Raw genomic sequence first — 18,130 nt, forward strand, 5'->3', positions numbered from 1 at the left:
TGAAAATAAAGGTGGGGAGAGAGTCATGGATTTGAGGGATATTCAAGAGAGAGAACTGATGGGACATAGTAACCATTAGATGCACAGGATAAGAAGAAGAAAGCTATCAAGGATCACCCCTAGGATTTTGTTCTGTGTAAGGAGATGGACAGAGGTATTGGTCAGTGACCACAGGGAATCCAGAGAAAAACTGTTTGAAGCATGAAACAGGGGAGATAATGTGTTCTGTTTTGGACATGCCAAATTTGAGGTACCTATGAGATTCCCATATGGCAATTTTGAATAGAGGATTCCTCTGCCAGTTTTGAAGGTCAATAGGGTCTGTATTGGAAATTCAGATTTGGGAGTTCCAGTGGATAGGTAATAGATTGTCATAGGGGTAGGTGCATTTGGACTTCTCAGAAATACACTTAAAAAAAGGGTAGGGAAAGAAAATTTGAAGGATAAAATGGAATAACCAAATTGCAGTGGGTTGGAAAATTACTGGGCTGAAGGGTCTTGTAGAGGATGGGGAGAAGAATATACCCTTCATCCTTAGTGTCCTGAACCTTGCAAAATCCTGTGCAGCTCTGAGATCCCAAAGGATTTCTTCAGATGCCTACCTCTTATAAAGTCCTCTATTTTAATGCAGCTTCCCTTTCCTCTATCCTACAGCCCCTAACAGATAGTTTAGGGAACCTCAGGGATCCACCTAGGATCTGGAGTTCTCCCACATCATCTGACAGGCTGAAGAGGGGGGCATCTATAAGGAGAACAGACAGGATATATCTGGTGTGTTATACATGCAGGGGCTTAAGGCTAACCTCACAGAGAGGAATTTGGGCAAAGCTGGAGAGAGAGACATGAACTCTCAGATTGTAGCAGAAAGCTTTGTTGCCTGCCCCCAATCTTCCCTGGAGTAGATTTTTGTTGTGGGCAGGATGATCAAGGATACTACTCTCTAAGTCCTTGAAGATTCAAGCAACCTCTAATAAGCTGGAGTCCAAGGCTACATCCTAGGACCTCTTCCTCCTGATCCAGTCCCCTGGAATTTGGCCTCAGTCTGCAATTGTGAGGCCCTTTGGCACTGTTGCTTGGCAATGCATTAAACAGCAGTCCATGGAGACTAGTGGTGGAGTTAATGCAACCACCACAACCGCCACAGCCATCACTACCTTCTCGGAAACTGCCACCTGTCTGGCCCCTGCCTTTGTCCAACTGCCAACCTAAGGCATGTGCCTACGCAGGAGGTGATGACATTTTGGCTCCAGTTTCAAAGTTTTTTTTTTCCTTTCTCATGTGTTATTTCTAAAGATAACAAAGGTCAAAAGGCATCCAGCATTTTCTGGTTTCTCATAAGCTTCTGGTCAATATTTAATCTGGTTTATGGATTTTTTTTTTTTAGGTTTTCTAGATGCCTTCTTGAGCCTGCTCGTGGCCACCCACAGACACTTGTAAGGAGGAGAGAAGTCAGCCTGACAGAGACACCTTGAAATGAGGGATTAGAGGCCAGGATTCAAGGATCGAGTTCTGCAGCCAGAAGACAAGGGAATAGGACCTGAAGACATTTCTGCTGAGAGGTCTGCCATGGCCTCTCTTAGCGTCCAACTTGTGGGCTACATCCTAGGCCTTCTGGGGCTGCTGGGCACATTGATTGCCATGTTACTTCCTAGCTGGCGAACGAGTTCTTATGTTGGTGCCAGCATTGTGACAGCAGTCGGCTTCTCCAAGGGTCTCTGGATGGAGTGTGCCACACACAGCACAGGCATCACCCAGTGTGATATCTACAGCACTCTTCTAGGCCTGCCTGCTGACATCCAGGCTGCCCAGGCCATGATGGTGACATCCAGTGCAATCTCTTCACTGGCATGCATTATCTCTGTGGTGGGCATGAGATGCACAGTCTTCTGCCAGGAATCCCGAGCCAAAGACAGAGTGGCAGTAGTGGGCGGAGTCTTCTTCATCCTTGGAGGCCTCCTGGGCTTCATCCCTGTTGCCTGGAATCTTCATGGGATCCTGCGAGACTTCTACTCACCACTGGTGCCTGACAGCATGAAATTTGAGATTGGAGAGGCTCTTTACTTGGGCATTATTTCCTCCCTGTTCTCCTTGATAGCTGGAATCATCCTCTGCTTTTCCTGCTCATCCCAGGGAAATAATGCCAACTACTATGATGGCTACCAGGCCCAGCCTCTTGCCACAAGGAGCTCTCCAAGGCCTAATCAACCACCCAAAGCCAAAAGTGAGTTCAACTCCTACAGCCTGACAGGGTATGTGTGAAGAACCTGGGGCTAGGGGGTGGCTGGGTCTGTGAAAACCAGTGGTCAGTGCCCCCAGGGCCATGGGAGAGGGACGTTGCCACTGGATCATGTCAGAAGGTGCTGCTGAGGATAGACTGACTTTGGCCATTGGATGGAGCAAAAGGCAGAGATGGGAGCTGGTATGCCAGCATGCAGGTTGAATTGTCAAGTATACTCGCCAAGCTAGCCTATATCCCTGACCATTCCCCTGACCCCAAGTCCTCAAACTCAACCTCCAAACCCCACCCCTTACCTTTGACCAGGCCCCAGAGGCTCCTTCCTACATTTTGGTTTATGTGGGAATGCATCCCAAAACCCACTAATCACAACCCACTGACTGATCCTCTCTGTGATCAAAGACCTCCCTCTGGCTGTCTTTTAGCTCATTGCTGGGGGATACAGGGAAGAAGGAATGGTGGCTTATATGGGTATAGCTTTAACCTCCTTCTCAAACCTCCCTCCAAAGATACTGATTGGTCAGTAATGGGCCCTGGAGCCTCCAACCCACTCTTATGACTCCAGAGTGTCCAGACTGGTTTGTGCATGAACTGAAAGAAGGCCATCCTACAGTGTCCAGGGTGCAGAAAGCAACTGGGTGCAGGATGGGAGGAAAGGAAAGCAGCCTGGGACCAAAAATGACCAGAACCATTTTCCCAGGGCATTTCCAAGAATTCCCTCACACTTGTGGGTTAAGGATGAAGCCCATAGCTAGAGGAAAGTACCATGAAAAAAGATATGGTGTAAAGCTCAAGGCAGCAGCAGACTCTGACTCCACTGAGGAACTGCTTCAGAAGCTGCAGTTACAACTTTCACCAAAGATTCTCCCTCCCTCTGGGGCACCTGACCTGGCCTCCTGTCTAAACCACAAGGCTAAGGGCCATAGACAATGGTTTCCTTAGGAACAATAAACCAGTTTTTCAAGAACTGGCCCTCGGCCGGGAGATGACAACAGGGAAGCTGTGGGAGACTGAGCAAGATACTACTTCTTGACCCTGGTATCTGAGAAATTGGTTGGACATGTGTGGTAGCTCCACTGGGTATTTCTACTGTGCCAAAGAGATACATCCTCCCAGAATGTCTTCAGACCAAATGGACAATCATCCCAAAGGGTTGAGACCAGCCCCCTGCATGGGGTCTGCCTACAGAGCACTATAGAACCTCTGAAAGAACACAGCACCAGGTGGGCCCCTTGTCACCCTTCATATTCTCCTCACCATCCATCAGAAGATGTTCCTGAAGGCACCAAGGGCTGCAGTGTGGAACATACATGCCCACGGTGTTGTGTTCATGATCTGAATGAGAACTGAGCTACTGCCTGGGATTGCAGTTGAGGCACAAATGTAGAAAATGGTTCCCAGGCAGAGAGTTCCACATCCAAGGTCTGAGAATGCTCCATTTCTCCGGGAGTTGGAGTTGGCAGGGGGTCATAAATTAGAGACATTTTTCCTCACCAGCTTGCTATGACCACCTTTGGAAGAAATCCAGTATACCTGCCCAAATCTCAATGCCAGCAAAAGGAGCCCATTCATGGTCTTTAACATGCTTCCATGTTCCCACCTTCTTACTATGTTCAAGTTGTTCACCGACCTGGAAGCCCTCTTCCGATAGCTTGGAGAACTTGCTCAGCACCACCTCTTTCATTGAGCCTTCTCTGACCACTCCATCCCTCTCTTACCCCTCCTTCTTTCAACCCCCAATGTATAAATTGCTTCTTGATGTTTATCATCACAATTTCTGGTTGACAGTTTCGTGTGTGTGTGTGTATATGTGTGTGTGTGTGTGTGTGTGTGTGTGTGTGTATGTGTCTGATCTCAAAAGCACATTGTAAGCACTTGGAAGGCAGGAGTTATATCTTAGAACTCTTCGTATACTCCAGACTATCTGTAATAGTGCTGGGCACACAATAGGTGATCAATAAACACTGTTTGATTGAGTAACTGTTTTATTGATTAAAAGGGATCCAGACTGGGTACATGTGACTAAAAGGATTTGGGGTAAGAGGTGGAGAGGGTGGAAGCTGGCCTTTCTCTCTGAGGTTGGATAGAAAATTCCATATTTTTACTGGAAATAATTAAAAAACATAGCAATGCCCCTCACCAAGGAAACTAATCATTTTGATCAGAACTGCTACCTTTGGGAACAGTTATTTCATTTAAGTTATTTACTAAATGGTTATGTGCTTATTCCTTTCATTCTCTTAACCACCCATTATGAGTAAGATGAAATAGATCTCACAATCTCCATTTTGCAGATGAGAAATACAAGGCTCACACAAGTATAAAAATTTTCCCAGGCACAGCTGGTGTTAGTGCCCCAGTCTCCTGATTCCCAAAATAAGATGCTGCTGATCCAACAGTATTCAGAGTCAATAGAAAGAGCCCAACAAATGTCTCCAAGGAGCCTGAAGAAAATAAATTAAAGATAGCAAGGTAACAGTGAAGGTGTGAATGTTCTTTTAGTCTCCCATGAGAGAGATTTGGGAAAGCAGGAATTCATCAGGTATGGAACTTCCCCCTCCTGCCATGCTGGCCAGTTGGACAGGCTGGGCTCAACTAGCTGTCCCAACAAGGGAATGCTAGGTTGACGTTTCAATAAGACAAAACATCTCGATTCCGATTCCCCTAAATGTGGGAAGTATGGGAATCTGGAAAGCCAATCATTCAGCCTCATTGGGAATTAGCCAAGCCTAATTCATAAGGGTCTTGCTAACTAGGACAACACTGATAATAATGGGGCCCTATGAGATTTAGCTTAACTAGACCCCAAAGCGTGGAGGCCTCAGCTCATAGGAGTCTGTTATGACACTATCCTTGCACTTCTTGGGTGGGCCTTTTTTTGTTGCAGAGGCTAAAACCATAACATTCAAGCCTATTTAGAGGGAATGGTAGCAGGTGGGAACCAGGGGAGAGGGCCGGATCTCTGGAGAAAAGTTTACGGTGTCATATCTCTGGTCTGGCACCAGGAATCCCAAAGTACATGACTGGGGTTCACAAGAGGTTGAAAGAAGGGGCTGCCTTGTTGACTCTGCTGAGTTGTGTGGGCATCAGTCTGTCATGGGCTCTAATGACCCTCCACTGTCAACCAAAGCTCTTTCAGAGTTACCGATTTTACTGCAATCTCCAAATACCTCAGCGAAGTAGACCTCTCACAGGAGACAAACTAGAGGACCTGAGAGGTGAATAAAATCCCTCAAACTACAGAATGTCAGATTCTGGACATAAGCTTGGAAACTCCTCCCATGGCAATGGGGGTCTGAGATTCAAGTCTCAGAAGGTGTTTGAGGGTCTTTTGCTCTTCAAATTCTTTCAGATTCCCTGTACCTATGAGGGAAACAGGACGCAGAGTTTCCTTTTGTCTTAGTGTGGGGTTGGACCTGGGGGTTCCTCTGACCTTTCTTAATCTGAGAAATTTCAATAGCAGAAAATAGAAGTTCATCGTCAACTAGAAAACCCTGACAGGGCAGACCTGACAGAACCACTGATCCTTTTGGCTGGTTAAATAAGAAAAGCCTAAACAGTTTCCTAGAAATCTTTCTAAGTCTGGGTCCAAGTTGAACAGCTTTCAGCTCACACCATTGCCTTCCATCATAAAGTAATTTAGATAAATCATAGACCTAGGGGATTGTGAAGGTCGTTGTATTTATTCCCCCACCTCATGGCTCCGACCCTTGCACAAGGAGAGATGTTTCTGCCTTCCATTCCTCTGATAATAGTGTGACTCATGTTTTCTCTCCCTTGGGGCCCTAGTTACCCACTGCTACATGATCATTAATGGAGTTGGGGAGACTGAAACTGGCTTCCTCCTGGAAAGGCAAGCTCCAACTTTCTGAGAGACCTTTGGCCAGCCAAATAGCCACTCAGTCAGCCCTTCAGCCAGCCAATCAGCCAGCTCACATGAATTGAATTATTCCTTTGTGTTAGGCAATGCGCTAAGGGGCTGTGAAGGTGAGGAGGGAAAACAACATAAATTCTGCCTTGTGTGCATGTACAAATATATAACAATGAATCTCACCATTATGTATAATTATAGTGCACCGATACATAATATGGGATAAAAACGTCTGCCTTAGAGGATTTGACAGCTGATCTAGGGAAGAAAAGTCATGCACATCTGACTAGTAAAAGGCAGAATGTAACATACCACTGTGATTTTTGTCATTGGTTTGTATGTGTGTATGTATGTATGTGTGTGTGTGTGTGTGTGTGTGTGTATTTTGTGGTGTTGGAGATTGAACCCAGGGCCTTGAGCATGCTATGCAAGTGCTCTACCACCGAGCTATATCGCCAGGCCTACAAGGCTGGTTACAGATACTCTTGTGAGAGTTAGGAACAAAGTGACTCAAAATAGAGATGTCAGGGGCTGAGAAAAATATTTATGTAAGTTTCCTTAAATTCCAATCTATATGAAATGAGTGCCTGGCATTACTTGAACTTTGGGGGAAGGGATGATTGGAAGAAACTGCTTCCTGCAGCTGAAGAACTATGGGAAATTGACAAATAGGGTGAATAGGAGTGCTAAGGAGCTAACAGGGATATGCCACACAATTAAGCTGTTAATTGCCTTTCTGGAGTCACAGGACCCCTAAAGAATTTTAAGAAAGGGAGTGACTCTAAGGCTCATCTTCACCTTCCTTATCTCCTTTCTTTGGGCAGTTCTGTGAAAATTGGTGGGGCAGCAGAAGCAGTGCCCAACCAAGTAGCCTGGGGCCTTTTGGCTCTGGACCTTCTCTGGGAGAAGGAAGAGAGGAGAGTAGAGGCCCAGTGCTAAAGGTAGGGTAACGTGACCTAACAGGGTCAACTGTTCCCTCCCACTCAGCCCTGGGCCTATGCACAGGGGATTCTTTCATGCCTGTAGCTGCCCACTCCAGGACAGAGAGGCCCCAGGCCGGGAAGTACATGTGCTCTTCCTCAGCTGGCTGAAGCCTGGCCTTCGCCCAGCCTGGTTTCCCTGCCTAAGCGGTTCCTTGCTTTGATGAGACATTCTGTTATCTCAACAGCAAAAGGAACCATAAACAGGAAGTTCAGCAGTTATCATTCTCTTCTGCTCTAAGTTGTAGCTTACTGTATGCTATGATGTGATCAGTGATAAAAGATTAACAAGTTGTTATCAGGTACAGTAATATAGAGACTGTAATCTGACCACCCACCTCTTACCCATAACCAACCACTTTCCTGGGAATTGTACTTAGGAATTCCTAGCTAACTCTCGCCTATGATTCCCTGCTATAGACTTCATTGCTCAGAAGACAAGCAACAGTGTCTTAGGGCTTGACAAAACAGGAGGCCACCATATAAGGACAAATCATCAGGTCCCTTTTAGGAGTGAATTGCTGATTTCTTGTCATTCCTGAAGTCCCATTCCTCCAGAAAGGCACCCACTTCACAAGTCACCTCCTAGGAGGACTTTGAAGAACTTTCTGTTGGCAAACACACATGACTGTGTGGAGATAACATTGAAAACACTCACATGCTTTTAAAATGATAGTAAGGATGTGAAATTGATGCCAAATGAGTACTGATAGTATGGCAGGCAATCCAGTATTTGAGTGGTAGCTCCTGTTGTCCAACAGCACTTTCAAAGTTTTTTCCAGACTTGACAAAGTTTGTGGGGGTTGTTTAGGAGAAAGGTCAGTCACACCAAAAGTACAAAGAGAAGATTTGTACTTTTGATACCTCTAAGACTATTGATTTCTGGAATTACCCAGTGGGATGCAAGAGAATGGATCAGCATGCCCCACATGGGATGATCCTGTGAAGACTTCCTTGGTTTAAAAGCACTCACTGCCTCAAGTTAAAGCTCAAGTTTATTTTCTAGGAAGAGAAAAACATTCAGCCACATACCTGAATTTTTTTTTCACACACCTGAATTTGTACTAGTTTATCATTTTAGCCCTAAAAGGAATCAGAAGAGATGAGAGTTAGTGAGTTTAAAAACCAGAACAGCAATTCAGAGACAATAGATACTGAAATTTGGGGAACCAGGGGAACTTTCTAAGTTGCATATGCATCCTTCAACTGAATAATTCAACAGTTTCAAAGATGAGGAAGTAGAAATCAAGAAAAAAGGCAGACAGGATGAGAAAGATGGTGACATCCTCCTGTTTGCAATTCCAGAGGCATATCGTGGTTAATTTTACTCCTCTGTGTGTAATAATAAACCAATATGTTCTCAAGTGTCACTTTCTCACTCCCCAAGAGACTTGCCCAACTCAGCACTGTCTGGGGAGGGGGGTTCAAAGGAGCCAGTGAGAACACCCATGGGCAGAGGCCAACAAGTCCAAGACCTCCTGGAGTGTAAGAATAGGATCTTGATGACTGTTTTGGTATCAGGAATGCTGCCAAGCAACGGTGCAGAGTGAAAAACCCAGTCAAGAGGAAATGAATTTCCACGTTGTTTGGAGGGATATTCGTTACATAAGTGAACAATTTCCTGATCATGAGGGCAGTTAAACATTGTGTGGGATTGTGGAACACTCTTCCTTGGAAATTCCTGTTAGTGTGGGCTGGCTTTAGCATTTTCCTATCAAAAAAAATATGAGACTCATTTTATAGTGTAATGGCAAAGAGCTTGGACTCTGGAACTAGACAAACCTAGATTTTACACTTCTCTACACTTTAGTTTCCTCATCTGTAAAATGGGGATAATACCTGCCTCTTGGTATGGTAAAGGCATAGAGTAAGTTCTAACACATGGTTAACTGTTATAATCTAAGCATACCTGGGATCTAAAGGGGAGTGCCAGTCATACCAAAATGTGTTTATCTTGGATGTGGGGGCAGATGGTAAAGTGTATTTTCTACCATGGTTTTGAATCTACATTTAGTAAGTAAAGTCTTTCCCAGGTCAAAATGTCTCAAGATTCTTCTTCAAAGTCTAAGTACCCTGAAGTCCTTGGATGGGCTTCTACTGTTAAGATTCTGTTAACAACAACAAAAAAAAGATTCTATTAACAGAAGCCAGGGGAAAAGCAGACTTGAGAAGGTGGAGAAAACAGACCATGATGGCTCTTTTACCTTTATCAAGATCTGTAAGAATCTGGGCTGGAACAGAATCATGATTCACCATATCCCAGAGCTAGAGGAAACTTCATTCCAAGGGAACTGCAGAGTGGGGTTAATTTTCTAAACTTAAGGACAACTGGGGCGATTTCAACAGTCATTTTCTTAAATTTTAGCTTCCCAAACCTCGTTAGGCAGATTCAGCATAGCCTAACTCTTGCCAGTATTGCCAAGTCCTTGGTTCATTCTGTTCCTTATCCTCCAAATTGGGTAATTCACTCTTTGTCAAATACTTGTGGGTGTTCTTGTACCTTGTGACTGTTTATACTTTTCCCAGTAACTGGTAAACTCTCTACCTTTCCAATTCTTCTGGGTTTCCAGGGAGACCAGACCTTTGGAGAACACGTTACTCAGTTCCTGCCTAAATTTACCTTGTCTGCCCCTGAGAACACAATGGGCAGCTGTATGGCAGGTGTTTGGCATGTAGAAAGTATCCAAAATATTTTTCCTGTTTTATCTAAAAGTAGTTTGGGCATTTCTGGTGGTTCACATAAAAACTTTGGGTTTAGGGATGGAGCCAAGCAACAAATTTCATCTGCAGATTTTATTTTCCATTAAAAAATGGGGCTGGGGTCAGGCACAGTGGTGCATGCCTGTAATCCCAGTGACTCAGGAGGCCAATGCAGGAGGATTGCATGTTAGAGGCCAGTCTCAGCAACTGAGTGAGGCCCTGAGCAACTTGGGGAGACCCTTTCTCAAAATGAAAAATAAAAGGTGCTGGGGATATAGCTCAGTGGCAGTGCACACTTGGGTTTAATCAACAGTGCCAAAAGAACAAACCAAAAAAAGGGGGGCCTGGGGGCAGTACCACATGTATTTAGGATGTATAAGGCCTGTTCAATCTCCAGCACCAAAATAAGAAAATGAATGCTATTTATGTCTTATTAATGACTAAAGTTTTCATATGCCCAAGACTATCTCAGTTCTTCTTTTGATTACTGTAAAGCATGTGCTCTCACTTTGGTTCAAATGTATAGTTCCCAAATATTCTGTCAGCCTACTATAAATCATGAGTTAGGGCTGTCCTCATCATGAGGCATAAATCGTTTTTTGAGGCAATCACACTTGGCTTAGCCTGAGCTCACACCCAGCATTCCTGAGCAGACCTCTATGCTTAACTCCTCATGTAGCATTACTGAAAGGGGTTTTAATTCACAATATGGAATTCTGAAAGATGTTCTATCTTGAGATTGTCTTTGGGACTAAGAACCTGCCAATTATGCCCCTACCTGTAAATTTTCAGCCCAGATAATTTACAATTACTAACAGGCAGCAAATCCTCCTGACTCCTTGTGCCACAAAGTCTCTGGTCTAGGCACCTTTCATCCAACAAATAAATACTGACCTCCTAACGTGTCCTTGGAACTTGTTTCCTTGAGACTTGTTCTGCCTGATCTTTGCTTATGTATACCTCTTCTTTCTTCACTTGAAATAAACTAAGACAATTCTTGAAAAAATCGAAGCCTCAGATTTTTTTTTCTTTTGGTTCTTCCTCTCAAATCTCGTCTCTATAGCTTTCTCCAGGGTTTATTCTATAGTCCTTAGCATTTAAAATGGCACAATAACGAATGCCTTTTATATAATATTCAGAAAATTTGTGGTAAAGAACACCCATATTCCTTTCCTCCTTTGGCAGCCTTTCTAATCATTCACGACATAGATTAGCTAAAGAGAAACAGTAGGCCACTCACTCCGATCACTGCTGCCCCAATACCTGAGCAATATATTGTCTAAGTCTTTTAGTTTACTGCCCAGGATTGTTATCTACCTCACTCATGCTGTATTTATCCAACCTTGTCTATAAATGGGGCACTGTTTTACATCCCTGGGGGATAGGGAGATCTGAACAAAACACAGTTCCAATCAAAAACTCATTTGTTAGCAATCGTTTATTGATTACTATATCCTAGGTACTATGATAAGAAGTAGGATACAGTGGTTGACAAAAACAGGCAAAACCCTTCCCATCATGCAACTTATCATTAAAGGAGTCATATGGGGATCATGTGTGTTGTGTTCACCACTGCATATCTTGCAGCACACAGTAAGTACCCAATAAATACTTGTTGGATGGAAGTATGTGACTGAATATGCAATTATAAATTGTGAGCAATGATATGAGTTGGGAAAAAACCAGGAAACATTTAGAGAAAAAAGGAAGGCCTGTCTGAGGAAGTGACATACCAAGACCTAAAGGATGAGGAATAGCTAGCCTTGCCAAGAATGGAGATACAAGTATTCCAGAAGGAACAGTAGGGGTAAGTAAGTCTCAGGAGAGGGAACAGTATGGGTACAAGCCCTGAGGTACATAAGAGCTTAACATGCTTTAGTGGGAAGACCACAGTGAACCAGGGTAAAAGTGGTGTGGGATAAAAGGGTTCTCAAGACAAATAAAAGAAGCACAGTAGTCTTATAGGATGTTGTAAGAGGTGTGGATTTTATTCTAAGTGCAATGAGAAGTTATTTAATGGCTTTAAATAGGGGTGTCACAAGATTTAATTTGCATTTCTTAAAATCACATTTCTAATGAAAATACAATTGTGGGAAGAAAAACAGACATAACAACTCCTATTAGAGTTGTTACAATCCATGGGAGATGGACTAAGGTAGCTATGGTAAAATGAAGAGTCAAGATATACTTTGGAACAGAAATGACAGACTTCTTGACAGACTGAATGTAGGGGATGAGAGAAGAGGAAAACTAAGAGTGACTTCCAGCTTTCTAGTTTAAGCAACTGGGTAGGAGGAGTTGCCATTTTCTAAGACAAGGAAAATTGAGGGGGAAGGAACAGTCCTGGAGTCTGTCACTGTTCATTTTTAACATGTTTTATTTGAAATGTCTGTGAGATATGTAAGTATAAATGTCAAATAAGTGGTTGAATATTTGAATCTGAAGCTATCTATTATGGAAGACTAGACAAGGAAGTTTGTGGTAAGAGCCTAATAAATGACATAAAACTTAAATATTCAAAGGGGAATGTCATGGCTAACTTGGTTAATCAAAGCAATTTGTAGAAAAGAAGTTGGCATTTGAGATCCAAAATAAAGATGATTAGGAAGAACATTCTAGGTAAGGGGAATGGAACAGCAAAGGTAGAGAAGGAGAAATCTTAAAGCATGTTTAGAAACTGAAAAAGAGTTCAGTTTGGATGGAATATAGCTTGTGTTTGGAATGTTGGAAAGTAAGTCTAGAGAGAGTGGTTGAAGCCAGGTCACAAATGGTTTTGAGCACCATGCTAAGGAATTGGTATTGCGTTCGGTGGGCAACTGTCAGCACTAGCAAATCTTTGAATAAAGGCAAGGCATGATAAAATTGTTAAAAGCCATTTAGTGATATTGAATAGGGTTGACTGAGTGAGAATATGGGGCATGGTAGGCCAGTTAAGAATCTATTTCAATGGCAAATGTGAGAGATATTTGAAAGGAAGATTATGATCATGTTAATCTAACCTTTTCAATGTCTTGCTTCTACACTAGATCATGGACTCTAGTAAGGTTGTAAGACACGTCCCAATTTCTCCACAGTGGTATTTAACACTAAAGGGACCTTATGCTGGTATGGTTTCATAATAAACAGGTAACACTTCATATTGTTCAAGGGAACTGACTCACACAGATAACTGTTGCCAGGAAAAAACATTGTGGGGTCGAGACCATGGGCTGTCAGGGAATGGGCCAGGGAGTTGACTGACAGCAAGTACTAGTTAGATTTTTCCATCTTTTTCCTTTTAAAGCCCAATGCCTGTCCTCCTTCCTACTTTGCCCCTCACTTGTCCTACAAACATCCATAAAGGCACAGCCTTCAATACTCTGAACTTTTCCTTCTACCAGATTCCTATTCCTATTATTAATATTTGTACTGTCTTATGTTCTCCCAGCCCCCAAATAATAAACATATATCACTGAGAAAATGGTTGAATATGTTCCCTATCCCTCAGTAATATTTATACTTAGACAAAACGAGGCCTTGACTATCATGATCCAAATATCCAACATGAAAATTAATCATGTGGCAAGCTGAGGTGAGGTAAGGTGGTATGATAATGGGCAGGGATATCTTTAAGTACTCATCCTAATGGTGAAGTCTGGCTCTGGCCTTCTTTCCCATGTAGTCTCACTGGACTATCTATGATGGGCTTCCTTTCAAAGGAAGTAAAATAAGTTTGTAAAAGTCTTCTGAAGTACCTTTGCAGAAGAAAAACAGAATGAGTAGCCAATGTACTTTCTCTAGCTAATCCTTTTACTACTGCTTGAGACTACCTTGCTTTTATTATTTCTACACTTCCTATATTTTCACTGTTCATAATATTTTTTTGGTGCTGGGGATCAAACCCAGGGCCTCATGCATGCTAGGCAAGCATTCTACCACTGAGTCACATTCCAACTCCTTGATGTTTTTATGTGTTCTTTGTTACTGTCCTTTGAGGAGCACTTGGAACTCTTTGGAGAGAATGCACCATATAAATGTAATACAGCAATGAATTAACAAAACATTTCATTTTACATGAATATAAGCTTTACTCTTTTTGATACTATGAGGTCTACCCCTCACACTGGGGTGAAGGGTACGTAGGTATATTCTGAGAGACATCAGACAGATCTCCCTACTGTAAAATAATTCCCCCAATACCTGAAATTCCACAATTTGGTGATATATATTTAAAATTGTTGAGCTTTGAAGATTTGTTTTTAAAGAATTCCTAATTAAAAAGCAAATACCACAGCAGATGGATAAGTAGGTAGGTAGATGGGTCATGATTTAATCTTGGTTCCCTTTACATTAACCCACCACTCCTACCTAAAACATTTTTCCCATTCTGGATTTTGTGTGTCTTTGTTCATGCTGTTCTTCCAGAGGTAATGCTAAATTTAACCTAAGTAATAAATGTAATATTACATATATTCACAGTCTCTCATTTGATACCCAAATCCAAGCCTAATTGTTCCTTTAAAAAATAATTCATTTTTTCAAATGTAAGAATAACAAGTTTATTATAGAAAATTTGAAAAAGGCAGGAAGATAGGAAGAAGAAAAAAATATCGACCATAATCCTACCACCTAAGGACAGGCATTAACAGTATGGCTGTGCTCATTCTTTAAATCTTAGTTTAGGTTCCATTTCTGGAGCGATGCCTTCCTTGAGTTCCCTTCCCCTATTTCTATGTCATGTTTGTACCACTCACATGTACATACCATATAATTCGGTGTATAGTTAGGTAACTTGGTGTCTTGTGTTTCCAACTAGATTGTTAGAACTTTGGTAGGCTGAAACCATGAATACTTCAAAATTTATCAAGAAACACCAGGTATATTGGACCTAGTATTTGCTAACTTAACCAAAATGAATATGAACCATTTCAGAAAGGATATAAAATAGGCCAAGTACCTAGGTCATGAAAATTACAGTTTTCTGGTCACCTAGCTTGGTGACTCTTGTTTTTCTTTTCCTGGACTCTTGAAAGTCTATTTAACTGGTTTCTCTGTCTACACCATAACTGAATAAGCAGTAGAATGATTAAGATCCAGGATTTAGTCAAAGATTCTCTACATAAGGCATAAAGGTGACAGAGAGAGGGAGAAAGAAGTTTTTTGTGTGTGTTGGGAGGAAGAGAAAAGAGAAGAGAAGGGAGGGCAAGAGAAAAATAGAGAAGTATAGAAAAGAGTATATATAGTACACAGTCTGAAAAAAGAAGAATATATATATATGTATATATATGTGTATATATATATATATATATGGTCTGGTGCTCAATCCAGTATGTGATTTGCCTCCAGCACTGTGTACAGGATCCCATCCACTTGTTCTGAGTCATACCCGATCTCACGAAGCTCCAAGTGAGGGAGGACAGAAGTAAGAAGATAGCTGACGTGGATACGCAGTCGCGTAAGCTTTGCCAAAGCCCTGTATGATAGAGTGAGGGGGCAGGAGAAGAGATGACATGAAGTCATTAGCCAACATAATAAAATGAAGTCCCTTCAAAATGGGCCTACATTTCTCAACAATTGTTTCCATTAGCTAAAAGAAAGAAGAAAGCACAATGCCACCAAGCACAGGGAAATTAGGGCTGAGGCTTTCTAAGATGTAATTATCCAGTCTTTGGTGGCCTATGAATTAAGGCTTCCTCCCTTGTCTATGACCATTAACTGGGGTCCTAAGGGATGCTTCCCATTAGCACTCACAAGCTGATAACTAAACCCTAGTAATTAACCTTTCTAGGTCATCTCCCTCTGGGGTCCGGTAGGAGACCTGAGCCTTCCGTAGCACTTCCAGGTGTGTTTCTGTCTCCTTCAGTTTCTCTTGTAATTCTTGCTTTTCCTCTTTGGTTCTTTCTAGCTCAGCTTTCAGAATCTGGAATTCAGCTTGGCGATAACCCATGTGTTTCTTGCTCCAGTATAACCCTTCTGTCTCCTGCGTACTATAGGTCACCAATTCATGTTGAACTTTCTTGAATTCAGAATGCCAGTGATTCCTCTCCTGTTCCAGCTCCTCCACCTGAAGTTCAAGAAACAGAAATTCAATGAACCCACATACTACTGAAAGCTTAAGAGAGTGCACAGAATTGTTCTTACTATATTCACCCTGTGATTCCATTATACATATTCCTCTTTCCTGTAATTATAGAAATTTCTTTTCAACCCTAAAATATGGGTGGGAAGCCCATATGGCTCACTCAATCTGAAACATACCACAGAATGGTACATTGACATATTTTGTTTACAGGCCTCAGAACATGAAACCATCAGAGCACCAACACCCCATACCCTTGGTTACAAAGAGCTCTAATTCCTAGTGGTAAGATGTTGTCCAAACCTTTTGCTGGAACAAATTTCTTTCAGCCAAAACACGTTCCAATTTTTCTGTGGTTCTTTTCAATTCTTCCAGTTCTCTCTGGTTCTTCATCTTCGGTGTATTACGACCTCCGTTCTCCTCATAGCCTCTTCCTTTCTCCCCAATGGCTACAGCAGGTGTTGCAGCAGAGGCCACAGAAGAATAAGGCACTGGGTTCCAGGATTCAACAGTTTTTCTTCTCTCAGCAAGCTCCTCTCTGTTAAAAGGGATTAGCTGAATGGGGGCTCCCGAATCTCTAACACCTTTTGCAACACCAACAACAGCTACAAAAGGTCCCTTGTTCACTTCTTCTTTGTTTATGCTTGTGCTACCTCTATTGGATTCTCCTCTATTGGATTCTTCTGCTACCAGTCTTGGCATCTGATCTTCTAAATCTTCAGGAAGCAGGGACCCTTGGCGCTGGTCTTGGGCCCCTGGATAAAGAACAGACACTTCCCTATTCTGTCCTGTATTCTTGCTTGCTTCTGGGTATTCTGGGAAAAGGCATGGTGGTGTACTTCTCTCAGAACTTGATTTATCATGACTGTTCTCCCCTTCTGGGTAGGCAAGAGCTGCCTCTACCTTCCTAAAAGAGCCAGGCATGGAATAATCTAGAGGAGATGTCGCCATCTCATTCTGGAGCCTTCTTCGTTTCTCCACAGGTTCCTCACCTAGAATCCATTTGTATTTACTGTAAGAAGAAGAAATTAAATTGTAAGTGGTCATAACACATGTTAAGTATGTTCTTATGCTATGGAGCACTCTTCAAATTTTCCACATTAAAACTGCCTTTAGATGTCACTAACAGATTCTTTCATAAGAGAAACATATCACTAAACTATGGTTAAATCATTAAACTATGGTTTAGCAGTTATATTCCCTTTTTCTTTATGAAGTTACTCAGCCTCATGTATGTAATTAGAGTAACCAAAAAAATGAATCCCTTCATTCATGCAATCGGCTGAGTTAGTAACTTTTTAAAAGTATTTTTGAATTGTCAATAGACCTTTATTTTATTTGTTTATTTTTATGTAATGCTGAGGATCAAACCCAGTGCCTCACACATGCTAGGCAAGTGCTCTACCTCTGAGCTGCAACCCCAGTCCCAGAAACTGGTTTTAAGGGAGAGGTGAAATTGAAAGGTTTAAAAGGTCAGCATCTGGACAAAACAGGACTAGGCTGTGCTTGATAAAAATTCTAAAAATTAATTTGAAACTAACCTGACTGAGAAGTTTCCTAAATGCAAGTACAGGAAGACAAACAAAAATATACACACAAAAGCCCCTAACAGAAGAACAGAATAAAAAGGTCATAAAAATTTACTTGTGTATGCAGAGAATAAAACAAGCTTGTTAATTTTGAAGTGCCACAAAACCTTCCATTATCAAAGAATTATGCACATTTTTATATTGCAACAGAACACCATAAAATTGTTTTGCTAGCCAACTGGATTGTGGCTATTGCCCATTATTCACTTGTAAAAGTTAATTAAAACACAAGGCACTAGTCAGAAACAAAGAAAGTGAATTATCCAATTCTAGTCATTTCCCCATTGTGACAAAAACTCTTCTTGGTCAGGCACAAACAGGCACTCCCTCAGTTTTTCAGAGAAGTCCAGAATGATAGCCTCAAATTACCTTTCATTTTTGGCTGCTGCTATAAGCACTAACAGTTGAAGCAAAACAATTGACACCAGAGAAATTCATAGGCAACTTTATATCATGCAGCAGGATGGGAACCCCATTGTTGTCCTTATAATCACCCTCTCTCCAGTAACCAGAAAAATCAAAGTAAAAATCAACTTTCAAACTTCCTATGAGAAAGAATCAGGCATATTATTAGGCACATCATAGTACCTCAAGGTTGCCCACATATCTGCAATTTATGAGAACATCTGTAAGACATCCTAAACCTTAGCTTCTTATAATGCCCTGTATGTTCTTCAGAAATAAAAACTGGCCTGC

At 42.0% G+C, this 18,130-nt stretch overlaps 2 protein-coding genes across 5 annotated transcripts in view; one reads left to right on the forward strand and one right to left on the reverse strand.

Moving 5' to 3' along the window:
* Positions 1–1,391: 1,391 nt before the first annotated feature.
* Cldn2 (claudin 2) lies at positions 1,392–4,206 on the forward strand. The gene has a single exon (XM_047535098.1). It carries the CDS (start codon positions 1,567–1,569, stop codon positions 2,257–2,259), a length of 693 nt encoding a protein of 230 aa, XP_047391054.1. The 5' UTR covers positions 1,392–1,566; the 3' UTR covers positions 2,260–4,206.
* A 7,014-nt stretch (positions 4,207–11,220) lies between these two features.
* The window catches only part of Morc4 (MORC family CW-type zinc finger 4), a 60,096-nt gene continuing 53,186 nt past the window's right edge, over positions 11,221–18,130 (reverse strand). For 3 of the 4 annotated variants that reach the window (XM_047536737.1, XM_047536735.1, XM_047536738.1), the window contains 3 exons: positions 16,149–16,857; positions 15,547–15,830; positions 11,221–15,239 (listed from right to left, as the gene is read on the reverse strand). In XM_047536737.1, the coding sequence (XP_047392693.1) occupies positions 15,086–15,239; positions 15,547–15,830; positions 16,149–16,857 (1,147 nt within the window). In that variant the 3' untranslated portion in view covers positions 11,221–15,085. The remainder of the gene's footprint in view (positions 15,240–15,546; positions 15,831–16,148; positions 16,858–18,130) is intronic. The other variant, XM_047536736.1, reaches the window with a different exon arrangement.

This window comes from Sciurus carolinensis, chromosome X, assembly GCF_902686445.1.
Source record: "Sciurus carolinensis chromosome X, mSciCar1.2, whole genome shotgun sequence".
Taxonomy (NCBI): Eukaryota; Metazoa; Chordata; class Mammalia; order Rodentia; family Sciuridae; genus Sciurus; species Sciurus carolinensis.